At 39.3% G+C, this 27,908-nt stretch overlaps 3 protein-coding genes across 4 annotated transcripts; 1 reads left to right on the top strand and 2 right to left on the bottom strand.

The window, feature by feature from the left end:
* Positions 1–211: 211 nt before the first annotated feature.
* LOC306907871 (trypsin inhibitor ClTI-1-like) lies at positions 212–1,107 on the bottom strand. Its single transcript, XM_079480357.1, has 4 exons — positions 1,014–1,107; positions 866–906; positions 535–644; positions 212–437 (listed from the first exon to the last, which is right to left on the bottom strand). Exons 1-4 carry the CDS (start codon positions 1,048–1,050, stop codon positions 392–394), a joined length of 234 nt encoding a protein of 77 aa, XP_079336483.1. The 5' UTR covers positions 1,051–1,107; the 3' UTR covers positions 212–391.
* Positions 1,108–1,360: 253 nt separating this feature from the next.
* On the top strand, positions 1,361–20,689 carry uvssa (UV-stimulated scaffold protein A). Of its 2 annotated transcripts, none has more exons than XM_079480356.1 (15): positions 1,361–1,511; positions 2,342–2,470; positions 2,568–2,689; positions 3,492–3,822; positions 4,144–4,264; positions 5,410–5,736; positions 5,822–5,931; positions 6,285–6,413; positions 11,575–11,680; positions 15,335–15,539; positions 15,932–16,069; positions 16,517–16,700; positions 16,824–16,935; positions 19,795–19,984; positions 20,232–20,689. In XM_079480356.1, the coding sequence occupies exons 3-15, from the start codon at positions 2,580–2,582 to the stop codon at positions 20,323–20,325; spliced, it is 2,157 nt and encodes a 718-aa protein (XP_079336482.1). In that variant the 5' UTR covers positions 1,361–1,511; positions 2,342–2,470; positions 2,568–2,579; the 3' UTR covers positions 20,326–20,689. The 2 variants fall into 2 exon arrangements, with proteins under 2 accessions (XP_079336482.1, XP_079336481.1); XM_079480355.1 differs by lacking the exon at positions 1,361–1,511 and adding an exon at positions 1,937–2,104.
* Positions 20,690–22,539: 1,850 nt separating this feature from the next.
* Positions 22,540–26,046, bottom strand: nkx1.2lb (NK1 transcription factor related 2-like,b). Its single transcript, XM_079479386.1, has 2 exons — positions 25,313–26,046; positions 22,540–23,696 (listed from the first exon to the last, which is right to left on the bottom strand). Exons 1-2 carry the CDS (start codon positions 25,722–25,724, stop codon positions 22,996–22,998), a joined length of 1,113 nt encoding a protein of 370 aa, XP_079335512.1. The 5' UTR covers positions 25,725–26,046; the 3' UTR covers positions 22,540–22,995.
* Positions 26,047–27,908: the final 1,862 nt, after the last annotated feature.

Genomic DNA, 27,908 nt, shown 5'->3' with positions numbered 1-27,908 from the left:
AAATACAGCATATACTACATCAGGCCCTAGTTACGCTAATCGTGTTAACCAGGCGCTTTTACATACTATAGTCAACTAGCTTAAACAATAATACAATTTAAAAGAGAATTCAACCTAGTAGTCACTTCTTACTAGATTAAAACCGGTCACCCCACACAAACTCAAAGGACTTTCACCCTGGACTTTCCAAAACAAAGAAACCAGAGAGCAATGACTCTTATAGAAGGCTTTATTTAAGGATTAGATCCATGTTTTAAAAATAAAACAATGATGGACATACAATGTCAAAATCAAACAATTAAAACCAATTATTTTGTTTTAAAACCAAAAACAGAGATAAATGTGCCACCCTCCCATGCCATGTTCCAGGGGGAGAACAGGTGGACTGGTCTCAGCATTCCCCATACCTCGAGATCAATATGTTGACCTTTAGTTCCCTACGAAAACACAGTGGAAAAACTAAATGTTTCAGTCTGTATTTATTTGACTGCTCACACAGTCAGCCGCATTGCATTCACATTTTTCAGAACTTACATATTATCAAGACACAACATGCATTCATTGGGATACGTGACTCCATCGGTCCCACACACAGGGTTAAATTCTCGTGTGCAAATGGGGAGGTTGTAAAGAGAGCAGCCAGGCTGTAAACAGATGCACACATACAAGTAACTGTTACATAACCATACAGACTCAGCTGATTTATTACATTAAAAGTGTAGGTTGATTATTACATATTCATTTAGCAGACGCTTTTATCCAAAGTGACTTACAGATGAGGTTATCATTTTATGATAACTACATATCATGATGTGGTGAGATCATAGTAAACGTGTGGTTAGGTAGAAAATGATCATCCACATACCTCTTTAGATCCACCAGGGATGACAGCGGTGGCTGCCAAAGCTAGAAACATACAAGTGTAATGTCAATATAACATAGAAAACATTTGAACGACTGTACACTGTAACGTTATCCAAACGATTTCAAAAAGTGCGTTATCCAGAACTCACCTGCGACGCAAAATAACAGAACAATTCGTGCCAGCATGACTGTGTTTGTGTCTAACTGTAGCGATGGTGTCACTGCGTGATAAATGAATGACTTTCACGTGCGTGCAAGTCTTTTATGTCGCTTTTATCCCCGCCCACACTGCGTTTTCAGATCTACAGAGAAGAGCGCACTCATGCAGCGCTGCGCAAACCGATCGAGGAATGACATCACGGAACATTACGAGCTACCGTTAATGCTGGTCTTTAGGATAACTCTCGCGGAACTGCGATGTCATACGCGCGTTAATATGCGCAGCGCTGCAATAACTCGAAATCATAAATTTGGCTCATGATGAATAATTACGCCCAGTGACGTTTCCATGTTAGGATTTAGCGTTTGGTTGACATAGCGATGTTAATAAGTGGGCGGTAATTCATCGCGAATGAAGGAATTTGAATAATTATTAAGATAAAATTATGCCTTTGGAATCGTTTGACGTGGGACAAAAGTGTGATTGCGTGAGTTTCGTGTCGCACACCCACATATACTCCACTTAAAATACACAATATGTATTATAAAATTACATTAACACACATTCAGGGAAAACAAGGCTATTTGCAGAATGTTTAGTCTTAACTCAAGTCTATAAAATTAAAAATTTAAGTATAAGTAAACTGGCATTTTGAATGTCAATTAAAATCTTGGTCAAAGGTATAAAAAAGAAATGACTTAATTCTATAAAGAACCTTTTCATCCTCAGGATCATCATTTTCCTTTACAGGAGAACAGAATCCTTTTGTTATGAAATGTGTACTTATTATGTTCATTTATACATAGCTAGAACGCTAAAACAAATTCAAGTCGGGTTTATGATAGTGATTACAGAAAATGCAGTGGACGTTTGTTTATGTATTTATTTTAGCAATGATTAGCTGGGTAATTTCGGTTGACTCTTATTTTGAAAATGTGGACTCGTCGCCATTGCTGCGTTTTCTTTGTTGTTCAATGTTCACATTCACAGCGGAGATGAGTGATCTTCAGTTTCAAACGCAAGAATACGTTTAAACATTTACCGTTTTATTTTTACTCGGCTCATCAGGGGGATGAGGAGGTATGTGTTGTGTCGTGGCATCCTAAAAAGAAACAGTTAAAGCGTACTGTACTGTATGAATAAACTATAGCTATACAAATGATATATTTGACAGTCTTCTGAGGTCAATAGGTAACGTAATTGTTGTCATAAAAACAAAGAGCATGTGTCAGACGCAGTATGATGTCACTGTGAATGAAACACACCTGAACCAGCTGATCGAGGTCTTCAGAATTATAGGCAGTTGTGTAATAACAGGACACAGCCCTCCAGGATCGGCACTGAATAACAAGAATGGAAATAGATGATTAACTCCGCTGTCCTCCACCTTTCTGTGTTTAACAACACTGACATCATATTCCTATATTAAAGTATCCGTGAGTAATGGTAAATATTTAAGTTCCCATTTTTCAAGGTAATAGTATATGCAGTTTTTAAACACCTGTTCCTCTTTGTCATACTTCAATTCTACATTATTTTTCAGGTTTGAACCAGGATGGACCAAACAACACGAGATAAGCTGTCCGAGCTAATTGAGGAGCTGACAACCTCCGGAGAGCCACAACTTAATCAGGATAAAATGAAGGAAGTGAAGACAATTTGCAAGTATGAAGGCGTTCACAGATCATAGCTTTAAACATGTTATTTTCTCTTCACACACCTTTGAAGTGTTGCAAGAGTAACGTTTTAAAGAAAACGCTTTTAGGAAAAGTTCATGCAAAATAAATAAAAAAGTATTTTGTGGAACACATTTTGAGAAATGGCTTAACTTTTCACACGCCCTTGACCCCCAGTTCATTTCCGGTTCGTGCTTGGATAGTGTCCAATTATATAACTATTTATATATAATTTAATATTATTAATTTGTATTATTATTGTACTGTTAAATAATTGTATTAAATAAGCCATTTGTAAAATTTTGTTATATGTTCATTTTATGAAAAAACAACAGTTTGTTGAATGGGTCCTGAAGTTTGCTTGCATTTAAACAATCCTTATGGAACTTTGTCATCTAGCGGTTGAGCTTCTAAATGTTGGAGAGGCAAGTTTAGCCAAGGCTCAGTTTTTATTGATTGTTATCAGAAATAATCTACAGGCACTCTATTGTCTGTGAATGTGTACTGGAAGTTAAACTGGGGGTCAGATAAGTGCGCATGCGCAGTAACTTTGTTTATGTTGTTAAGATGCCAATGCAAATCAGTATATTTTACAATACATTGGTTCAACATTAGGAACGGTCCACTCGCTTAGGGAACATTTCGAGTCATTTGACGGCATTTTGTTTTTGCACAATTATATAGAACATGTAATGTTATAAGTGTGTGTGTTCTTTTCGCATTTTTGCTTTTTCTATACGCTGATGACTACTCGTGGTTAAATTGTAACTGTATATGCTTTGCTTTTACAGGGTTTCCAACGACTACATCGATCATTTCTACCACTTGATTATGACCCAACTAAATCAGGGACATGCAGAAATTCGTCTCTCGGCCTTCCAGATGGTCAGCGAGCTGTTCAGCCGGTCACATCATTTCAGAGTCCTCCTCATCACAAACCTTCAGGAATTCTTGGAACTGACAGTTGAAACGGATGTTGAGCAGCCTCTGCCTCCACCAAAAGAGGTAGCGAGGAAACTCAGGACTCTGGCCATCCAGACTGTGCAGTCGTGGCACGTTGCATATGGAGAGGCGTATAAGAAACTGTCTCTGGGATATCATTTCCTCAAACAGATTAAAAAGGTGCAGATCCAGCTCCACCTGTTCTTTGACTATCCTAATAAATTACACCAGTATATAACCTTGCCGGTTATATAATTCTTAAAATGCTACATGAAGTATAGTGTTAGTGGTGAGATAACTTGGTTCGAGGTAATAAATGAACAAACATTCAACGAGAATATTAACTTCTTGCATAATAGCAATATCATGTTATATTATATTTTATCGAAGTCGTTGGCCTTTCAAATTCAAAGGACTTGCATTTTTCTTTAAATCTAAAACGTGGTTCGGTCTAGTCATGGAAGATCTAATTAAAAGAGAATTTTTCCGATTTTTCACCAGGTAGATTTTCATGATGTTGAAGCAAGAACTCTTGCAGAGAGGCAGAGACAAGAGGAGAAACAGAAGAGACTGGAAAGAATTTATAAAGAAAAGCTTGAAAGAGCCAAACAGGAGATGGAAGGTAAACAGTTTTTAACTGTGCAACAGTTTTTTAGCTGTGATAAGGCAACATGGATCTGCTTATCCAAGGTGTATAATTTTTTCTTAAAGCATTTTTATGTTTTATCTGTTAGACAAACATCATAAGAGATAATAATATTATATTATATTATATTCTTTAATCATAATTTTTTCAGGAATCTATTCAAGATCAGCAGTGTGTCATAACAGTTGAACATAAATGTCAGTTTCCAGGATGTTGTGTAAATCAAATAAAAGAATCCTGGAAAACCTAATCGTAGAATAAAAGGCTTATTTATTATATTATAATAAATGTAACATTGCTAAATTATTTACCTCCATATATCAGTCATTTTAATTATACACCTGGACTTCAAAGGCCTTGCCCAGAGCAATGAATGAATGATGTGCTGGAATAGTTTAAAATGGAAACATAAGTTGGTAAAACACTCAGATCAAACAGTGTTTCAATTCCGTAATGACAAGGTGCTCTGTTTTATTGTTTGTATATGGATGTGTCAACTGTATGTACCTTAGACTGCTGTGGCTCTCAATCATCTGGATTACACAAAAAAAAGTTATCATAATGATAAGTTATTGAGGTATTTTTTAACTCTGAATAATGTCTAGGATTCAGGTTTGGACCATTTTAAACTGTTTTGGAAGTTAAACTTCAGAAAAAGATTAAAGTTTGAAAATAAGTTTTTATCTGTGAAACCCTTGTCTTGTCCAGCTAGTCGTTTTTTAGAGGATCTCTTAACAGAAATGCAAAAAAATATATATAACTACAGTATGTGTTCAGAGGTGTATAAAGACCTTACATCAATGAAGCGTTATGTTTTAATTATCTTTGAATGAGCTGTTTCTATCTACATACACCGCGGGTCCCTTACATTGACTTCGCCATGTTGTTTCTACGGTAGCCCTAAACAAACTGCTCTACAGAGCGTGTTTCATAAATACGTTATCTCCTTCGGCAAAGAAGCGAAAACGTGATGACATCTCAGTTCTGTGTCAGCCACCATACTGCTTCGAAAGGGAGAGGTGAAGTGAGCCGTTGGTTGCAATTCGCAACGCCACCACTAGATGCTGCTAAAATCTCCACTTTGCTCCTTTAACTCTCTTTTTTATGTCGTCTCTATGAAGAAATGACAGCTGGCATTGAAGAAACGTTGACTGAGATGAACAACTGCATTAAGCTGCTTGTGACAGACGACTTAAACCTGTTTAATGAGGAACCATCAACAGTTACCTTCTCCAGTGGATCTGAGGACACATCTGAGCAGCCGTGCTGCAGTAAAGACCTCCGTCATGAACAGAGCAAAGAGACCGCACAGAAGAAGAGTGAGAAAGAGGAAAAAGGCGAGAGTAGTAATGACAGCGACATGGAGGAAGTTCCCGATGAAGATGTGTTTTTGCGTAGCACTGGTTTAATGTCTCATAAATATCAGCTGGAGCTCAGTGTTGCTACAGGTACATATTCATTATTTGTGTTTTTTTCTCCAGCATGGCACGTAACCGCAGTGCAGATTTGTGAATTACCTTGTCTTGCGTGTAGATTTAAACATGAGGGAGACGGAAGAGAACGAGGCGCTGGTGAACACTGTGAGGGATCTTCAAAGACTCATCACAACCAGACACCTGCCACTGGTGCAGTCCTGGATCCAGGTACACCTCTCTTCAGCAAATGCTAAAGGGATAGTTCTGTCATCATTCACTCACCCTCATGTTGTTCCACACCCTTTATGACTTCATTTGTTCTGCTAAACACAAAGTAAGATATTTGGAAGAATGTCAGTAACCAAACAGATCTCATTTCCCATTGACTCCCATAGTGTTTCTTTTCCCTACTATGTCAGTAAATAGGGGATTCAATCTGTTTGGTTACTATGTGAGTAAATGATGACAGTATTTTCATTTTTGGTTGAACTATCCATTTAAAATCAAATTTCTGTGGAGAAAAAGAGCATCTTAGAAAGTCTGCAAAATTTAGCTGCTTTAAATGTGGAATTGTCTTTCAGGTTTTTATAAAGGTTGGTGTTGAGGAAGAACTGATGCGTAGAGCCACAGAGTTGAAGAAGTCACTGGAGAATACTTTGAGAAAACAAGAGCACCTTCACATAGACTACAAGAACAGAGAGAGGAGAGTGGTGAGTTTACTGTCATTCGCAAACTGTCACCAAAGGAGGGCGCAATTTCCCAATACTGTTCCGTCTAAGCGGCTTGTTGGATAGAGGACTGTTTGTGAATACGAGGCTGAAAAGCCCTGAGGACGCTAGTTGTATAGTGCACACGTTTGAGATTACAGTGTTTATGATATTTGCTCCAACTCTGAAGACAAGCTCATTGGCAGAGCGGTTCACACGTTAATGGAGATTTGCTCCCTCTAGGGTGGAATGAGACACGGCGAGCAGTTAGGAGACGCATCATTATGACACATGAAATCCGTTTTAACTCTGTGAAAAGAACAGGCAGACTAGAGAGAAAAGAGGGCCGTGACATTGACAAAGCGCTTTACCGCACGCCACAGAGCTTTATCACTCTCGTCCCATGATTTTCAATGTGAAAAGTCAGTGCTTTGTGATAAAGCAACAACTTAAAGGTCTTTATCATAATTAGTTTTTCCATTTTAGCCTTAAAAGCATTCCATTACTTTATTCCCTGTATCATTGCTCTGACGTGGGCAGAATTGCGTTCCACTCCAGAAACTCCTACCGATTGGAGGACTGAAAACATGTGAGATGTAAAATGACTTTTTATACAGTCATTTCTCTGTTTGCTTTTATTGTTCGAGTATTTCAGCATGGTTACAGATTTTAGCTGTGGGTTTAACTGAACACACGACTGGTTCATTTAAGTTTTCGCCACACGGCAAACTTCAGGAGCTCAAGACGGTTATAAGAAATCAGTGTGAGATCAATTAATTACCTCAAGCTTTTAACTTTGAAACGTCAGTTATATTAAACGCATTTGCCCTTATACAGATTTAAATAATGTGTATTTAAAACGTATTTATGGCCGTGTATAATCGCTGGTCTATATCAAAGTTTTAGTTTGTTTGGAGAAACGGAAGTATTTAAGTAATAAAACATTTTAGGAATCAAACAGAATTTCATAGGGACCCGCCCCAGGAAGCCGAGAGCCCTTTATTCTGTACTACGGTCAGCTAGCCCGCTGGTCCATTCACCTGAGTTATTGGCTTGCCGTAATAATTTGCAAGACCCTCCTCGTAAGCGAGAAGATTAGCATATAAATAGCAGATGCACGGAGCGCCATCACAGCCGAGTACGTTTAATTTTTGGTTTATAAGATCAAATGGATTTTTAAACGCATAGCCATCAAACTTGGCCGAAGACAAATGAAGTGTATGGCCGGTTTGTCCGAGGCTGCCTCCCCGACTCATTTTTTAAAAGGATAACAGACTTGCTTAAGGAGTGTGCCTGGCCGACGCTTCCCTGGGCACAAAGTAATTGAGATTGCTTACAGAGTTAATTAGACCCTACCAAATATATTGGGGGGCACCAGGGCGCTTTAGCACTGCTGGAATGTGTTTCCGCCTAAGCGAGGCACGTTTGACCGGAAGCTCATTATCTGGACTCCTGTCAGGTTAGGGCACGGAGATCAGCGGGAATAACCAACCTACAGTACATCAGCTGTTATATTTCAAATTATTCTGATATGGGCTCCAGACAGCAGTCTGAAAAGTTTGAGGAGTTGTTGAATATTGAATAAGTTATGTATTTTAACAAATTAGCACAATGTTGTAATGAAACCACCTGAAATGTCGCACAATAGAGCCACTAGCTACATTTAGTTTCTTGCTGTAACCAAACCAAATCAATTAAAAAATATATATTTGTGTTTCTGATAATATAATAAATGTAGTAGTATATTGTTGTTGTTGTTATTATTATGGAATCGGTTTTACAATAATACTTTTCAACTAATTAACATATTAGTACTAATAACTGTATATTCAAGTAGTTTACAACTACTAGGATGTGCCAAATTCCAAGCATCTTGTGTCGTTCCCTGAAAACATCTCTGCAGTGTTTTACTCAACTATTGTAATAGATTTTGTTTTCTAGACGCACAAATCCTAGAAAACTGAAATGTTTTAAATGCAAAGGAGACACTTGGAGGTGCGCTCAATATGTCAACAACACTCGCGTCAGCAAAAAACAACTCTATACAGAGACTCATTTTCAACACGTACACACACACTCCAGTGGAAGAATTATAACACTGCCATCGCTTGCTGACAGTGCTGATCCTATCAACTGAATTAAAGGGAATTAAAAGTAAAATCATGTTTACTGCGCTACACTTTCTATTGTGTAAGAAATATTTTCTGGTCTTTAATCTATCAACAGAGGCTTAACTGCCTTGGTATAAATAAAGAGTGCACATATAAACAGAATAATGATCTGGTTTGTGGCTGTTGGCAACACAAAATAAATAAATTTTGTTTGCAGTGAGCTCCAGATTGCAAGTTCTGTAAACGGCACCTAAAATGCATCGTACAGGGTGTCGGATGGCAAGTTTCTAATGTTCAAGCCTGAAGTGCAAGACCACAAGTGTTCCTTTTCCTTAATGGCCTCCAAATAGGGTCCGTTTTGATTTGATGATGACATCAAACTGCGCTTCTTTCGTTTTACTTGTTAGATGAAAACTATAGGACCTGATCATTTGAAGTTTAGGATTATTTCCTTTTCCTATCCACAGAACAGCACAGATATGATTCTGTTTACTGAGAGAGGAGAATCTAATTTCTGAACCAGAGCACATAATTGAGACCTCATCCAAAGACAGTTTATACCTCAATCCTGAACTGTCAACATTGCCGGCCTGCAACCATAAAAAATCTAAATAAAAAGCAAAGCGCGCTCAGGTCTTTAGTGGGCCTACGTTATATTGAGGTGATCACGGAGACAATTAGACGGAATAAATGGAAAAGGCACGCTAGAGAAGCACGCTTTTATCAGTGCCCTCGAAAAGGAAGGGCACACAGATTATGTATACCGTTTTATGAAAACGACCCCCATATTTAAAAACTGGCATTCTGTTATGCATTGTAGCACGAGAGGCGGTTAAGCACCTTTTGCGTAAATTAAAAGGCATAAATTCTGTTTAGCGCTAATGCAGACGTCTCCGCAGCCTGACCGCCCTCGTCTGAGGAGCGGGGGTTGTAAAAGAGCCTTGAGTTGCTTTTCACCTTTCATAAATTCCAGGCTGGGGATTTCTGTACCTAAGAAAAAAATCATTTGCAGCCCGGTGGCTCATTGCTATTCCGCGTAGATTGATGGTGGTCATTTACCCGGCAGTGGAAGTTAAGTGCCGCTGTCATTCCTGAGGAGCGTAATTGGGAGGCTCCACAGGTCAGTGCTGGTGACAGGTTTCTCTTTTGATTAGTGTTCGAGTGATAAGAAAACTTACAGCGCCGGTGATGGATGAGCGGGTGCACAATGAAACTCACCTGCCTGCCTAAACCGTGAGCCAGTCTCCATTCGTCTCCGGCACTTAAAGACACCTGCAGCGGGATCATACTGCGCGGTTGCTTTCCAGAGTTCTTAGATGAACGCTTATTTGATCCGACCCTCTGAACCGAGTCTGTTCAGCTTCATATGTTCTTTAGAAAATGTGAAAATATATTTTTGGCAGTTTTGTTCATTCGTAAAAACAATCTATGATATCATCGTAAATGCACAATACTTAAAGTGAACCGGAATTCATTTCATTTTGTGAATTGCAATCCAAATGGAAATGGAATGTCAAATCATACAAATAGAGGGTGTGACTTGCTTATTTACAGTGAATTAAATTGGGCGTACAGTATATGATGAGTGTGCTTTATTCAGAACTGGCAACAGACTGACAGTAAGTGGAAAAGGGGATTAACAGACGTTTTGCTTAAACCGTCAAACTGATGTCATCATAAAAATCAACAATCTAGAGCGAAAGGGCATTTTCAGGTTTTGATTAAATATAACAGACACTTTTTTGTGGATTGCCCGGATGAATTTTCAAAGTAGGTCTGTCAAACAATTAATCGTGATTAATCGCGTCCAGAATAAAAGTTTTTGTTTACATGCATGCATTTATTTAAGAAAAATATATATATAATTTGAATGGTTGATAAAAAGAAACACATGTAAATATTTCCTAAATATGGATACATGCTTTTATAAACTAAATTCATATGCTCAGTACATTTATTCTGGATCCGATTAATCGCAATAAATCGCTTACCGGCCCTACTATGGAGCTATTTAACTATAGTTAAAAGGAGCAATCCTTATGTTTTTACTTACAAAAGACAAATTTTTTATATTGAACATGTGCAGTAAACAGAAACTGTAAGGTTACATAAGCTTATAATATTGATTTAGCCTGTGTAAAGATAAGTATGTGGCATAACCTGGAATTTCAAACAGAGATGGCGATAGAATGGCAAAACCCAAGGATTGCAACTTTAACAATTTCTTTAAACTCTTGCCGAAGGTTTTAGCAATAACAGAGACACAATAGATCAGGCTCTAGGACTTGAGAAATCTTCTAGGTTCTTAAACCCTGCATTGGGCCGCCTCTAAGATGATTTTATCTGGTGTCTGGTGTTGAGTTGATCTCCTTATAGTGATTGTAACAACTGACCTTAAGACTAAGAGTCATATCACCTCATACGCTCCGCTCTTTTGTAGAGCAACCTGCTCAAAGATGTTATCGATAACATGCCTTGCTTAGAGCCGGACATCCAATATTAGATCTGTCTTCAAACTGTTAGTTAAAGATCCTGATATGATTTTCTGCCTCCTTGTGCTCAACCGGAGAAATTCTGCTTAACATAACAAGCACTATTTTATACAGACCCAGTTAGCAAAGACAATACACAGATAGACTACAACGAGGAAAAATTGGATGTGGTCAACTGGAAATTCTATTAAGGGTTTGAATTAAAATGTTAAGAGTCCCGCATTACTGCAGAGTTTGCTGTAAATCTCGGCAGTATCCCGAGGCCACTGTGAATATCCCATCCGAGTGTTAATCAGCTGGAGAGAATTGCAGACCTCTTTTGTAAACCGCAAGCAAACAAACACTGTGTCGCAAAGAGTCAAACAAAAATAACAGACAATTTTCCCATCAGCGTTTTCATTGAACGGAATGTAAAATGCAATTGTTGATTATGTCTATAAAACAAAGCAAAGAAAGTCTCACGGTTCGGTTTTCCCCAGCGTTGTGCAAACGTATTACCAAGGTTTCAAATCTTATTTTCTTATCAAGACTGCACTAATAAAATGAATTTTTCCAAACTAGATGAGAGCTCCTGAGGAGGGAGAGGAGGACGACGATGATTTCGAGGAGGTGCCGGAGAAAGAGGGCTACGAAGCACATATTCCCGAGCATCTGCGGAGCGAGTACGGTGAGTTTGTTCAGGTGCAGATAACAGAGGGGAGCCCCGTAATCCAAATGATCTCTCGTGGAATATCGCCGCACGGTTGTCTCAAAGCAGAGATGAGCCACGGAGTCTCCTGGGAAAGCCTCTGTTTGTTTTGAGTTGTGGATTTGAAAGCGACAGGGTTTAAGAGCCGAATTACGAGTAGAAAGACGAGTTGAGTTCAGATGTTTTGCTGTCAAAACAGCTCGCGCAAAGGAAAGTTTATGAAAAGGTGTAAAGCATGAAATGTTTGTGCTTAAAAACAATCAAAGTTTTACTTCGTGCCAATTGACCAATATAACAGAAATGACAAATATATTTTTCTAGGTTCATTTGGCAAATATATTTTCTCTTCTTTTCATTTATTTGCATTATTGTTTTCTTTTGATTTTGAGGTGAAATGGGACCTGGCCATTTTTCCCAAGAGTCACCCATCATTTCAGAATGACCGAAATGATCATCTCAATCTTTGTAAAAACAGCTGCACATTTAATAAACTCTGGGATCAAATCACTGTAAGCCTTTCTTGAATCAATTATAACCCGGAGCCGCCAGAAGAAATCTGTTTTGACAGCTGACTGTTTGTACATGCAGAAGATTCTTGTCCATCTGTGCAGGGACAGCTCTATTGACAAGAAGCCACAGGCCAAAGACAGAGGTCAGACGATGGGTCAAATACCACAGATTATATTTGACCTCAAATCCCGTCCAATTTTGAATTGGCCGTCGTGAACTAATCGATGGCAAGTCATTCATGCGATATTTGTAGAAATGGCGTGTCCTTTGGACGTGGATTTTTTTGTCTTCATTCATTTGCTCTGGCCATCTCGAAGGAGAAGAATCATTGGGATATCATCATTTCTACGACTGCTCTGAGCCAAGCTGCTTTCTGCAGTAAAGTATGTAATGATCAGAGCTCCGGCCATGCCAAATTAACAATGCAGTGGTGTTAATGAGCTCCCATTAGCTCCCTGTTGTAATTTACAGCGCTCACCTGCCTCAGTGCATTCATTCACAAACCAAACCATCTGCTAATCTGAGACTAGAGCATGTCTTAATCTCACATCATAACAATATTTTACACAAAGTACTTTTTTCAGTTTATAATTGGTAGAGGGGCATGCTCGTGGGCACGGAGGGCATTGCTGTTCCCTTGATAAGGTGTGCCAAGTGCGTGGATATTTGGGATGCTGTAAATTTGTGGTCACTAGGGTTTTGCATCTGCAGAAGATTCTGCATATTCTTTTTACTTGGACTCTTTTCATAGACTTCATGGTCGACCAGGTGAAAATCAGTTATCATAGACCGCATCACTTTGCGATGCATTGACTGTAAAAAATGTTTGCCTTAAATTGGGCTCTATGAATGCGTGACCTCCGAGTTTCACAGGAAGAAGCCCAGGCAGTTTCCGGATGGGGAGACTTAAGCGCCGGGTATACTTGACTTTCCGCATCCGTCTCGCGTACAAACTTGTCCGCACTGCTGCTTGAGCATACTCAGTCGCGGATAGATGAGTTCAAACACATGCGCAGTAAGTGAACCTAGTGGACTCGGCTGATTCAAAATATTTTCGTGCATACGCTGTTGTACGTGTCCTGGGTGTGTGGTCGGCCGGACTATACTTTTGGCTTTAAAGCAGAGAGGAAGAGGAATAGGAAAATGTATATTGCGGCTCAACCGTGGTATATAGAAGTGCTGTTCTACCGTATTTGATATGACACTTCATAAGTTAACATATCGTTATAACATTACAATGTGGTACAACTCCACTTCTTTATAGCACGACTGTGTGCTATATGCGTGACCTCCGAGTACAGCATCTTGTACATTGAACTATTTTCAAATTTTTTCATTTTTCTCTGCTTTACGTCTCCACAACCGGAAACTGCCTAGGGTTCTTCCTCTGAAACGCGGAAGTCACAGATGCATAGAGCCCATTCAATTAAAAGAATCTGAATAATAACTCAATGAATCTGATGCAAAAAAGTTAAAATAACTCAAGTTTCTAAGGCAACCAGGTTACTTACTTTTTTAAGTTGAATCAACAAAAACATTAACAGTGTGCGTACCAGTTTTGAAGGGTTTTGTCATGCCTCCAACCCCAGGGATAAGCAGAACAGTGATGAATATTTTCGCAAGCACCACTAATCATCTCATAACACAGTGAATCATATCTGAGAGGCTAGTTTGAGCAACGTGCTTTCATTTCTTTGCTGTTGAATCAAAGGTGAAAAGCAGTTTTCTGTTGTACAAGCACAAGAACGCAGATTGGAAATGGAAATCGCGCATTAAGAGCGCGACCGCTGGCAATCTCATTTAAATACTCCCAAAACGGGACGCATGAAATATCCATCTGATTTACTGCCAGGTTAACTCCATCATTTGGAATTTATCAATCGGGGCAAGTTAGTATCAGCACTTTCATTTAATATTACATCAAGCTGTCAAAGGAGCCCAGCTCATCTGTAGCTAATCTTTCCTTTTCTCCGTTCAGAACCACACCGGCTCTCTCATCCAGAGAGAAACGCTTTCATTCGGTCCGTTCCTCTCTCTTTCTCTCTCTCGCCGTTCCTTTCACCATCAAGCTTTTATCTATCCCTTTATCCCAGCGTTCCTGTCAGGACGTTATCTCTCTGAAAATTTACATTTTAATTACAAGGCCTGCTGAACTCGGGAAAATCAATAACGCCACCATTGGCAGCTCCACTCGGTGTCTACTGCTGGGCCTCTCTATTTCCTCTTATTGATTTATCTCTTTAGCACCTGCAACTTTATTGCTTCAGACAAATAGCTACCATTTGGTCAATTTGAACAGAAAAAGAAAGGATTTGGTCGTATTTCTAGATTCCACACGCTTGAGCGCAGCTATGATGCACTCGCTCATTGTAAGGAATTGAACCCGCATTAACGTATACACCAGAGCATAAAGATGGAGAGCGTTAGAATCCGGCCATACGTTTCATTTCCTTTTCCCTGTCTCGAACCCACCGTGTCTTGTTGTTGGTTTATTCTTGGATAATTTCATATTTTTTGGGTATAATTGAGTAACTGCAAACTAAAGATAACATGTCATGATTTCATGTAGATAAAACTAGATATATTGAATTTAGATGCACAAAAACCCATACATTTAAAAAATGTAGTTTCTTTTCCTGTAATGTTTGTCCTTTGCTCACATGCTGCAGTATCACGTTTTAAAGTCAAGTGAATTCCGATTGGCTATCAACTGTTTCTTAAACTTTATTCTGTAGCATTGCTGTGACTCCACTATTCTCTTCCATTTAGGATGATTTTCAAACCTTTTATCCGTGTAATGATTGTTCTTCGTGTGAACGGGTGTATGTTGAACAGATATTGGAGCAGATGTGGTTGCAGTAACTGCTGTGTGTATCTGTGTGCACTGCAGCTGTAGGATGGTCACTGGTCAGGTGTCTGTTAATCCAGGAATTTCATTTCCCCTTTGATGCCTGGCAGATTTAGAGCGAGTCTTAGATCTTTGTGTCACGCTTAAGACCACCCATGTTTGAAGTTTTAACAAAGTTGAAATCAAATGGATAAAAATAGTAGAAAAAGTGATTTATGGATTTATATGTATGCAGTGATGCAAGTAAGGTAACATCGACTTTTTTTTACTCAAAGGTCTTGATGACGTTCCTTCAACCTCCAAGGATCCTTTGGCCAAACCAAAGTCCTCACAGCCTGCAGTTAGATGGTCTGCACCTGTCGAGTCCTTCAGCCTTTCTCGACTGAAGAGGAAGATGCGTGATGAAGAGCAGGATCCCACCTGCGCTGCTGCCACGATGCGTGTTCTCAGACAGAAGCATAATTTAGCCCCGCCCAAAAGGTGCCTCCATCACCGCACTGGTTTATATGGGATATGTGACCGTAGATTCAGCCTTGCCGACTACCTGACCATTTTAAAGTATTATCAATGATATCGCTTGACTGCCTTGTGGGAATTTGGGAAAGCATTTTAGTTATAGATTTTGGCTCAATTTGTGTTGTTTCAGCAATTTCGTAACATTTCATAAAACATATCGTTTTGGTTGAAAACATGAATAATGCTAATCCTATACATTAGTACTATATGTGTGATGATGTACTGATATCATATCTGATGGACTTTCGAAAGCTTTTCTTTAAGTTTTAACATGACTCCCAAGTCACAGTTTATTGCAGTTTTTGATCTCGGTATATTTAGGATCAGTAGATTTAACTGTGTCCTGGTCGTTTCAGCGTGTCTGGGGGTTCAGCTGAACCTGCGGTGGGCAGCAGTGATCAGGGGGACAGGAACAAAGAAGCACCCGTTGTTCCATTTGGTGTGGATCTTTACTATTGGGGGGAGGAGCAGCCCACTGCTGGCAAGATCATCAAGTACAGTCATATTCATTAGAAACATCCGAGAATATGAGTTTATGGCTGAAATATTTCTCTTCTGAGGTTATGTGTTTTTGTGTCAGATGTGCTGTTTGCATTGTTTGTGTGTCATGTGAAGTGGCCACTAGAGAGCGCCGTTGTCTGCGAATTCAATTCAATTATGTGAGGATGATATGCTCCATCTCTCAAACAAGCCCGATATATAGAGTTCACTTACGGACAACCTTTTGGTGTTGGTGATTTAAATTGTTACATTTCTTTCTTTTTTACCTTTTCTTATTGACACTGGAAATTTCTTTAATGAAAGTGCCTTGAATTTAACTCAACTTTGAAATCCACCGCAGTTTCCTCGAAAGGATTTATGGAAATCTATTTGCGGTAATCAATTGTTCAAGAGTTTGTTGACTTTTTGCAGTAAGAGCTGCCTGTCCTCACTGGTTTCAGATACACATCCCAGCACCAGTTCTGGGTTCCTCATGAAGTGGAGGAGGAGGTGGACAACAAGGAACTGTCTGAACAGATGAAGTCCAGGTACATCACCTTCGCTGGCACCTTCAATCCTGTGGAGCACAGGTGCCGAGCGCCGTTGGCGAATGGATCTCTGTGTGAACGTCAAGATAGAGTAAAGGTAAAAGAATTAAAGCAATATTACCATGATATTAAACTGAATGCATATCTATTATTGGCCCGTAATGCTGCCTGTAAACCGATGCTGATTGAAGCACTGCATTTCTTTGCCGTGTAATTTCAGTGCCCGTTCCACGGATGCATTATCCCGCGGGACGAGCTGGGCAGGCCGACTAACCCTGAAGATGCACTCCGATTGGAGAAGGAAAAGAGAAAACGCGAGGAGGAGCAGCCAGGTTTGACAGTTTATGCAAAGCAGTTTAACGTCGCTGTCAGACCTAGATGTTCACGATATAGCAGTTCTGGCCACACATTTAAAGTAATGTTTACACGGCGAACCCTCGTGGTGCTGTTCTCCATACCTTAAAAGCACAGTAACCATACGTTTGCAAACGAGAGCCATACGTTTGTAACTTTGTGCAGGGAACAAAATCTATTTAGTCATCATTTACTCACTTGTTCCAAATCTGTATACATTTCTTTGTTCTGATGAACAAAAATTTATATATTTGTCGGAATGCCCATAACCAGACTTATAGATTTTGACTCCCATAGTAGGAAAAATACAATGGTCTTCAAAAGTGCCCCAGAACTGTCCTACATTCTTCAAGAGTATTTTTTCCTACTGTGGGAGTCAATGGGGGGCAAGACCCGTTCCTCCAAATATATTTCTCCGTGTTCATCAGAACAAAGCAATTTATACATATTTGGAACTTGAAGGTAAGTAAATGATGGCAGAATTTTCACTTAGCATTTCAATTGCATTCCGGTGTGTTTATCACGTAAATCTATTATATAGCTTTTTTTGGAGTGCCTTTGTGCTACTTGTTTTGGATCTTGACAGTGTGCACTGAAGGATATTATTGAAGGAAAAAGCCATTTGGGTTTAGACTGACCCAGCGACGGCTAATGTTCATTTTCACGTGAAGTTTCCCTTTAAACATAAAATCGCATAATTTTCTCACGCTCATGCGATCCCAGTTGTACTGTATGTGGTGTTCATTCAACATATTTTTTTTATAAAACTATATGCCACTATATGTACATATAGGGTTTATTAAGCCACCAATAGCACAAACATCTAAATACATTTGAATTTAGTGAGTGAAGTTAAGCAATATCTTCCCAAGAGCAATGATACGTTTGTGAGAGAAAAACACACATTTAGAGCTGGAGTGATTCGGATTGCTTTGTTAATGTATAGTTCATTTGGGGAATATTTGAGTTTTTAACTTCTATGGCACGAGGATGAAGACGATTGAGAGATTTTTCATTAAAGCACATGGAATAGACCAAATCCTATGAATCCATGACCCGCGGTTCTTTTCTTAAGCACACTGAGTGGACAACAGACCAATCGGCAGGAAGGATGGGGGGACTGATGGAATCCCATCCAAGTCATCATCAATACACAGATAATAGGACAGAGTGCATCTCACTCAGACTCCCTGCTTTTCACTTTTCTCCGTCTCTTTCTTTTCTCGCAGAGTCGGGTGCTAAAAGCCAATTAAGTAGCGTCTCGCTGCTGTCACTGGAGCGGCGGATGTGCTTTCTTTGGCCACAGTTTACTTGTTAACAAACAGTTATCTGAGGTAACTGACTTCAGGCGCCCGCTGACCACTGGCTTGTGAAATAGCATCTTTTGTAACTAAGTAAGCTATCGATCCCCTCTGACTCCATCACACCCTCTGCCCGTCGACATGCCTGTTGTCACGGTGACCAGGAGACACCCCACCCACGCTCCGGTACTGCCAGCGCGGCGTGCTGGCCTTCAGTTCCCTGACTGAATACTTGCTCCCCCGCTGGGCCATTGATTTCTGCGTCAGCCCCTCTAAACAGACTTCCAGGATGCTCATGTCCACTATGGCTTTACTATTGTAACCATAGCTTTTGAGGCTCGTTTAAAGTGTAATCATAAGAACCACGAACAGAACACGCACGCTTGCTTTAGAAAATGTACAAATCGATTTTGCGCTACCTAAGGGTACTGGGGGTGAACCCGTTTATATTTCATTGGCCAAACATTTGCTCACTTGTGTCTTCGGTCTTAGAGCCGGTGTTTGCCTTCCTAATTTAATAAGAGTATGAAGTGGTGTTAACGTCTCATCATAGCATCATTTTGCCTTTGAGTGCAGCTGTCTCCTGTGATGCGGGTGTGCGTATGCATGCGACAGCGTCCCCCTCAGACGCGAACCGATGACAGAGTAGTGAGCCCTTCTGCAGGGCTTAAGTTAAATGCAGACCCCCCATCATCTTCACTGCGGGATGGGAGCTCCTGAAGGCTGGACTTTATACAGGGATGGATGGTCGCACTCGTGTAACTGGGCCCTTCACCTCCATAAATCCTTATAGGGAACACCGACTCCCTCATATTAATTTGAAAGGCGTTTGAGAAAGCTGTTTGTAGCATGCATGCGTTTCACTACAGACTGATGAACCGCAGTGCTCCATGCAATTAAACACTTTTGAGATTGTAAATAATTTAACTGCTACCATTTTCTCTGTGCAAGACGTGCATGTATCAACGGTAAGCAACGTGCCTAATATAAAGTAGAGGATTTAAGTTTAGGCTCTTTTTGAGATTCACACAGCGCACCATTTGGCGAAATTAGCAACTCTCCCGTACTGCAACTTTATATTTTAACATTTAACAAATCAAACCGTGTTGATGTTATGCTGAAAACATAGATAAACAAGTTCATCCAAAAATGATATAACCGAAGATGAAGATATTTTGACTTTCATTTGTATGAACACAAAATCATTGAAACTTTTCTCAAAATATCGTCTATTGTGTTCCACAGAGGAACAGGTCACAGATTTGAAATCAAGTTTAACTAGACGGTCTTGAAGGAATAGTTCAAGTCGCTTATCCAAATTTTATCTCCCAAAAGTATTAAATATTATTAATAGCACACACAACATTCTAAATTCACAGCTTCATGTTTAAATTGAAATTTCACATGAAGGTTGATCGATGCCCTGATCTTGTTTTACACATTTGGTCATCACATTTTTTAAAGAAATAGGCTTCATTTATTGCTCATTCATGTCTGGATTGTAGCTTTCACTCAACGCTTCTCTCATTGGCTCAGATTGGCGAGACCCAGAACTCATGAGAGAGATTGAGGCAGCGACTGGAGAAGATCTGGGCTCCTCAAAGACATACGGCAAGGGCAAGAAGGGCAGCAAAGGAAAGTCGAAGAAAAAGTACCCAAACCTTACAGACTTGAAGCAAAGTGCCAACACTTCTCGCTCCAGGCTAGAGAAGAAAGTCTTCAACAAGTACGTAATTGTACACCGCAACAAATTTGAATTTATTATTTTTTCACTTATTTAAAATGTACTGTATTGTGTTTTGTTTAGTGTTAATGTCCATAAAATTAATGGATAAAGTTTCCATTGTTGTTTTACAGTGTAGATGTTTATTATTAAAACCAGAAGTCTGGTGTATTATGAATTATGCCATATGAATTTATTGGCAGTTTAGTAAATGAAGATTTTGAATCTTATGTCTGTGGTTTCCTTTTAGGAGCTCCATGAGACGAGTTACGGAGGTCATGAACAAGATGGACAAGAGGAAACATGAGAAATTTGCAAATCAGTTCAACTATGCGCTGAATTAAAGAATACAGCCATAGGCCAGTGTTCACCCGGTCCATAAAGAGCAGCTCTCAGCATCAAAACAACACTCTGCCTTAAATCCAGTCATAGAAAGCATTTGATATAAACTCTGAACATTTATACAATTTATAATATTGGGTAATTTATTTGTGGTTTTAGTTTTGTATGGTCTGCATAGAAAATAAGGAATGTTGAAAAGGTCACTTTAAGTGATATTTTAAATAACACCATGTATTTGTTTTTCTTTTTTCACAATTTGTTGTATTTCCACTGATCGTATTATTTATATTTTCAAACCTTTTTTATGTCAATGAATGTTTAATGTCATATTTAAATAAACTGTGATGGCACATTTGAAAGTTATAGTAAAATGACTTATTAAAATGACTATAGTTAAATATATAAAGGTATAGTTAAATGACTAGTTTTAGAACATCAATCATACAAATAACTTTGTCTTTTATTATATGAATTGAATCAAAATTTTATTTTAAAAACAAGGCTTAATTTCCATAAACTATTAAGAAATTTAGAGCAGATTTTTTCGGTGTTCAGGCATAGAATATTCTTATTTTATACAATATTATTTTAATTAGTTAGTCCAGAGGAATAGTAACTACATGACTGCTTATTAATATTAATATTTAAATTTTAGAAATAAAGTATTATCCAAACAAACCAATCAGAGCAAAAATTATGAACTGTTGTAGTCAGGATAATGTAATGCATTTTTGACAGAAGAGGGCGAATATTGTTTAACAGAATATTGGATAATCTATTAGTAATAATAATGTAGAATATTGTTATATTTTAGGAAGGCAATATCCCACAAAATTGAACGGCCAATATTTAAAAGAAAATCCCTACAGATTAATAATCCCTAATCCAAATGTATAGCCTACAAATAATTGTGTATGTCAGAATGGACAGCAGTCCATATCTTGTATTCTCAGGTGTTTTTGAAATATTTTAGCATGGCGCAATTCCTCGACATCACATGCCGACTTTTATTAAAAACACAATATCTCCATTGTAATTATGTTGTTTTTATTGTAATGGAAATCGTAATAAATAGAATGAAATGTATATAAAGGCTAGTGTGTAAACACTTTTTTAAATCGTTTGAATAAGGCCTTGGATTTAAATGTCTCAGTAGGCTTTACGAAACTATATCAAACAGGGAAATTTTAAATGTAAAAAGCGAAGAAGAATGTAAAATGCACATATTTAACACTAAATTTAAAATAAAGCAAAAAGCCCCCCTCCAAAAAAACTGTTCAACGCCAATGCTGCGCAAAAACATATTTTACGCATTAATCATAAACACTATATAATAAAGGAGTAAAACGGTGAGCATGCGCTGACAAGTAATCGCATTAGAAATATGTAGAAATCGCTTTGCAGCATATTTTATTGGCAACTTTTTTATCAGTCAATTTTAAAAGAGCTATGTTGAACATTTACATTATTATCCATTTTCGTGAGTGTGAGCAATTGTCTAAACCATTATCCTATGTTCCTTTTTATTTACAAACCATTTATTTACAAACCATTATTTTTATTTGTATTGACAAAAAATGTCTAAATTGTAAAGCGTAATTGAAACATTGCAGTACTTTAGCAAGACAGCTCACTGACAGCGTTATCTGATATTTAAGCAACTATCAATATTCCGATTTAAAGAGAGAATGATGTCTCCTTAAATCTCTATACATCAATTTATAGTGAATTACATTTAAAAATTCTAATACAGGTAGGCCTAGTTGTTATTTTCTTTAAACTACGGTTTTATTTATCATTTAATTTGCATTAAATTAAATATTTGCATTAAATTATATTTCAATTATTATCTGTCTGCTAACAAGTTAATTGAAAATATAGTTAGTCATAGGGACGTTTATCCCCCCCAAAAGAAACGATTCATTTCAGACACACTAACAAGCAAAGGCCTTTTTACATTATTTCCACAAAACGGAAAACATTGCACAGCAGGCTAGTAAGCGATTACCAATATAACACATGTTCGAAATTCGATAGGTGGTATCGAATATTAAGCGCAAGATAATATAAACCAAATGCGCCTCTTCCTTTAAATAAAGTGTCAGCCGATCTGATCTTTATTCTCTATCATTCCACCTTTTTATTAAAACACTTAAATAATTGCATCGTCTATATGTAACTTTTGAAATAAATAAAATAGACCACAGTATAAATTTCGTTTAAACCTTTCATTGGACCAACACTGGTCATAATTTTAAGTCGTACAAACTCGATTCTTTGTTTTAGTGCATGATCCGTTTTATTCCCTACAACAATTAATTGCATTTGCATTCAGTTAATGTCTAAACACATATTCATAATAACTGAATATTTACAGTTTGACCTAGAGAAATATACACATTTTATCAAAAAATGAAGCAAATCGAAATCAAATCTAATTGTTGGCAGGTCATCGTATTGCCGAACATGAGGGGAAATGACTCGTAAACACAAATCTCGGGTTGCCACGTGTGCAGCAAGGCTGAAATATATTTTAGCTCTTCAAGACGAACCCACAAATGTCTTTGCAAGTCTGCAAACGCCAGAGTGCTTCAAGTTCCAAGAGTTCCCGTGCCCTGTTGGACTGGACGGTGCTGTTTTCTGCTCCTTTACAAAAGAACATCGTTCTGCTCTTATAAGTGCGGCGCGTAAAACGTTGGCGCTCCGTAAGTCTGAGAGCCCAGCATGAAGGGCGACAGAACCGCGTGACCCGGTAGAAAGGGTAATTGGGCGGTGCAGACGAGTCCTCCGGGCGTGTGACCCGGATAGCTGTGCATGGACAGATGGCTCATAGGGGGAGACGGGCTGAGAGGACTCAGACCCCCCAAACCGTTGCCCTGGCAATTCGTTCCTCCGCTCCCGCTGGTCGGCGCGCTCGTGTCCGCGCCCGGGTTCTGTTTCTTCCACTTGGTCCGGCGGTTCTGAAACCATATTTTCACCTGTGTCTCTGTCAAACTCAACGACAGGGCCAGATTGAGCCGTTCGCACACGGATAGGTAGCGCGTCGACTTGAACTTGTTCTCGAGAGCCACCAGCTGCTCGTACGTGAACGCAGTCCGGGCTCTTCTGGGTTTGCCAGACTTTGAATCCGAGCCGGAGCGCTTCCGTTTAGGTTTGATGGGATGACTCTGACCATTGGACTGTTGAGTCTGCTGCCCTTCTGGGCTTTTGTTCATGGCCTCGTCATCCTCGTGCTGTCCGAATTCGGCGTCGTTGTTTCCAGCCAGGGCGCCGCTTTCCTCGCTGCACAAATCGTCCTGTAGCTCACTGTCTGAGTGATTGCCACGAGTGAAATCATTCTCGCATTCGTCCGATCTGTACACGAACCCGTCCTCTGTAGAGACACAAAACACTCAGCGTTACGCACACTGCGCATATTTGCGACAACGATCCGGATGCGTTCATTGATGCGGGTGATGATGTGATTCGGACGCAATTCAATGAAATAACACGAAGGCTACATCTTAACTGGAATGCGCATAACGCAAAGCTGTTTCGAAAGGGTTAGCCTGCTTTCTTTTTTATTTGCATTGTCTAAACATTTCTGTATGAATAGATTATTCCCCGCTCGTTGTATATAAAGTAAGGGCAGAATAGATAAGGTTTCTTTTGGCGTGTCAATTCGTCTTGACATTTGAAATCATTGCGTGTCCGTCTAATCGATAATTCTCAATTTACTCCTTCATTTAAAGCGGCTGTTAAAAACGGCACAAACCTTATCAAATTATTGCAGCCCGCAATTACTGTTTATTGAGAATTGCTTTTGCGCCTCGCCTCCAATCAATCATAGAGGCTGACACGTATTTGTCCTTTCGAGATAAGAGGATGCTTACGAAGACCGGCCTTTCTGTTTAGACTAAAGACAACGCGCACGAATATCTAAAGAAATCAAAACAATTCAGCATATTCGATTGAGTTTCATTTAACGTAAGTTGCCGCGTAAAGACGCTGATAATGGGGAGGATCTGCCCCAGACGGGTCGATATCCTATTATAGAAATGAGTAGATCTCTTTCAGGCGCCTTGCAAACTCCCTCTTAACATCTAAATTATAGGACCAAAAATCTGATAATTACAAGATTAAAACCTATTAGACTTATTAGGGGAGATATCGATGGGTATCTGAGCAGCAAAACTATCGGTTCCAAAATATGTCTTAAACTTTAAATTGATAATGTCTTATTTTAGTCTGTACATGTCTCAGAAATAAGGGGAAAAGTTTGAACTCATTTAGTACATTTATGAGGATAGGAAATCACTTTTCGTATAGCAACTTTAGACCAAATCTTCTTTACGGATCATGGAAAATTGAAGGCTGCTTATTTTTTGTAAACGGATCTTTTTGTTGTATATGATGACCAACTTTTTCCAAACATGAAGGTCTTTCAGGTAACAATATAGATGTAAATATGAGTAGATGTTATGACATGTCAAGCGGTTTAAAGTGTTATACTCGAGAACAAAACTCCGATCGTGTTGTTTACTAAACTCTTTTACTTGACCTGATCCTTTAACTCTAGTTTGTGTAACATGAGTATTCATATTAAATAATACGTTTGATTCCAACAACAACCACAAAACATTAGATGGTGCCGAATTAAGCACAATTTAAAGATATTTCACAAAACATTTCACACGGTTCCTCAGAACGTTTGATTTATTTCTTGTGAAATTATTATAAATGCGCTTTAGCCCAGATTAAATCTGAAACTGTATTAAATCATTTGAATTGAATATAAAACTCATTTGTCAACGGCTCTTTAAAACCAAAAAAAGCTGCAATTCGTTTAAAACTTTTGTGAGAATCAGAGGCCAGTTTTACAGTAAGCACATCAACTAAACACTCTTCCATTATACTTTTATTTATACTTTAACCGAAACTCACGAGAAATTGAATGGATTAATCAGTCGACGATGAATACATAACAAACCAATAAAAAATGCGTCTTACTTAAAATTGCCGATGTTTTTTTGCAGTCGAAGTCCTCTGGATAAGACTTGTGCTCAAGTGTGTGACTGGAGTCTTCGCTTCCTCTGTTTTCAGCACCAAACGCGAACTCGCACCCTGTCCTGTTAGTCGGTTGCTTCTTACTAGTAAATTTATTGGGGTCCAAAATGTCCAGAACTGAGAACGAGGTGGTCCGGTGGACGGTTGCAGGTGCGCCCGCGGGCGCGGGTTCGTGTCTCGGCGAGGTGTCTCGACTCTCCGGCGGTAACGCATCCCTCCCACCGGCGCAGGAAAACACCGGCAATTCGCCGGCAGCGAGGCGCTTCTCGTCCATGCCGTCCTGCGCGGCGACCACGATCACGCCGGTCGCGGGAGGCACGACGGAGTCGCCAACCTGCACCTTATCCCTGTTCATAGTTCTCCAGAGGGCAGGACACCGTTTAACTTTTACCTTTCTTTATTCAATAGCAGACATTATGGCAAAAACGCATACGAAGAAGTGCAGTCAGCTTTTAAGGAGCCCGTTGGATGCTGCGCATTAGCCGGTCACCGTTCAGAGCCGCGGTCGGGAGTTGATCCGGTCCGTTTCTGGATGATGATGGTGATGTCCCCCGTGCTCAGGTCCGTTTTGGATTTGAACCATCCCCTCAGGACACCCCAGGGTTTATGTCTCTCACACACGCGCGCACACGGCTGGCTGGCTCCCCCTCCTCCCCAGTTACGCGGCTATGATCATTGCCAAAACTTAGACACAAGCCGTGGCTTATTTATGCATTCATATTCTACTGTGAGTGGTAATTGGCTACAAATTAATCCCATGCCTCTAATAGCCTATTATCTCCGTCTGAGACTGTGAGGAGCCCAGAGGAGACTGAACGATGATGTGGCCTCTGATATACACAGCTGTCAACTCACACCCAACGTGAGAGCACTGGACTGGAAACGCACTAAATAGGCTTATTTTTACTCACTTTCTCGCGCCCTCCTCCCCGATGGGCTAAGGTTAAGATAACGATTGTTCCCAAAGATATTTGGGAGAAAATGGTGCGCTTTTAAAGCGGCCATGGAGTGGTGAGAGTTGCTCGCATTACAAAAACAGAAACATTTACAACACATAAAACTGAACTATTAATTCTTTATTTATATTCACTCATACAATGACTCTTCCACCCAAATACGAATGCACGTTTTACGTTTATAACTTGAGTGCACCATAAGTCTAATGGTGTCATTTACGTGCAAAGTCCACCACAGCAATGGGACAAAAATGGAATTTTGCTTTGTCCGTTTCGATTGACACAAGAACAAGGACAGTCCTGTGCAATTATCGGGTGCAATGATCCCTTGGAAGCGAGAAATTAAAAGTTGCACAAAGTAATGGGTAAAACAATCAGCTTTAAGCATGAACATGATTATCCCATCATGACTGCACTCATGGGAGTCACCACGTCTCCCTGTTTAATAACACTATAGCAACATAAGACAACCACATTTGACATTCAAATAACAGTCATTCAGATATGCACACCAAATTTAAGTGGACTCCTGTGCAGACCAAACATTTGTGTGAAACCCCCTGAGGACATGTATAATGCTTTAATCGCCTCTTAACACAAACCTAAAGTTCAGCGCTTGTTAAATGAGCACTTACTGTATGCTGGTTAAACTGAAGTCAACCTGAGCCCCACATAAGCATGAAAAACACGTTTGGTTTGTTTTAAATAACTAATTGAATAATGTGCATTTTGCTCCATGATTATGTCCTCAACAGACTTCTATCCGTAAAGACACAATTCATTTGGCTTTTTAGCAGCTGATTGGGGAATTACTGTTTTAATTAGAAGGGTTTCCTAGTCGCTCGGTGAACGATCTTGCCAATTGAATCATATTATGCACGATCATTTGCATGCAAATGATTCTATTCACAGACATCTCAGTCTACAGCCCACAAGACGCCCAACCAGCTTTCACGATGCTTCGACATACATCAGGAGAAAATCACTGCCACTAACATATTCATTATTGACAATTTAATAAGCAAGACAACATAATACACAAATGTGCCCCTTTCGTAAAAATGATTTGACAAGTGTGTTTCAGAAAGCTGACCATGCACGGGCTAAACATTTTAGACACTGATATAGAAATCTGATATAGTTTGTAAAAAATGATGCAGCAAAAACTATATTTAAGACTCGACTTGGGTTTATAAAGCAATTCAAGTCATGAGATGAGAGATATTGACAGCATTAAAAGGACAGTGCAGCTAAAAATAAAAGTTTTTCTGTTATATACTCATTCTCAAAAATGTATTTTTAAACAATGTTCACACCATTGACTTCCATTGACCACAAAACCCCTGAGACGTTTGTCAAAATATCTACCTCATGAGGGTAAACAAGTGATGTCAGAACTTTTATTTCGAGGTGAACTATATCCACTTGTGCTGTAGTGCTGTCTCGCTATTCTGTTTCTTCAGGGACAAACACACACGTCACACAGAATAAAATATTGTGCCGTTATAGCGTCGTGGGAGAAAAGACAGTTTTAGCCGGAGAGTCAGAAGCAATCTAATGATTTTAAATGAGCATGGAGTAGT

The sequence above is a fragment of the Barbatula barbatula genome, assembly GCF_947034865.1.
Source record: "Barbatula barbatula genome assembly, chromosome: 18".
Taxonomy (NCBI): Eukaryota; Metazoa; Chordata; class Actinopteri; order Cypriniformes; family Nemacheilidae; genus Barbatula; species Barbatula barbatula.
This window is presented reverse-complemented; position numbering and strand designations above follow the sequence as displayed.

Excerpts from the sequence above, each read along its gene's own strand:
- nkx1.2lb (XM_079479386.1), bottom strand. The coding sequence starts at position 25,724 with ATGAACAGGGATAAGGTGCAGGTTGGCGACTCCGTCGTGCCTCCCGCG. Across the intron at positions 23,697-25,312 it reads AAAAACATCGGCAATTTTAA|AGGACGGGTTCGTGTACAGA; the intron begins GTAAGACGCATT and ends GTGTCTCTACAG.
- LOC306907871 (XM_079480357.1), bottom strand. The coding sequence starts at position 1,050 with ATGCTGGCACGAATTGTTCTGTTATTTTGCGTCGCAG. Across the intron at positions 645-865 it reads TCCCTGGTGGATCTAAAGAG|CCTGGCTGCTCTCTTTACAA; the intron begins GTATGTGGATGA and ends ATCTGTTTACAG. Across the intron at positions 438-534 it reads ATGTTGTGTCTTGATAATAT|GGAACTAAAGGTCAACATAT; the intron begins GTAAGTTCTGAA and ends GTGTTTTCGTAG.
- uvssa (XM_079480356.1), top strand. The coding sequence starts at position 2,580 with ATGGACCAAACAACACGAGATAAGCTGTCCGAGCTAATTGAGGAGCTG. Across the intron at positions 5,737-5,821 it reads GGAGCTCAGTGTTGCTACAG|ATTTAAACATGAGGGAGACG; the intron begins GTACATATTCAT and ends TCTTGCGTGTAG. Across the intron at positions 16,936-19,794 it reads ACGCGAGGAGGAGCAGCCAG|ATTGGCGAGACCCAGAACTC; the intron begins GTTTGACAGTTT and ends TCATTGGCTCAG.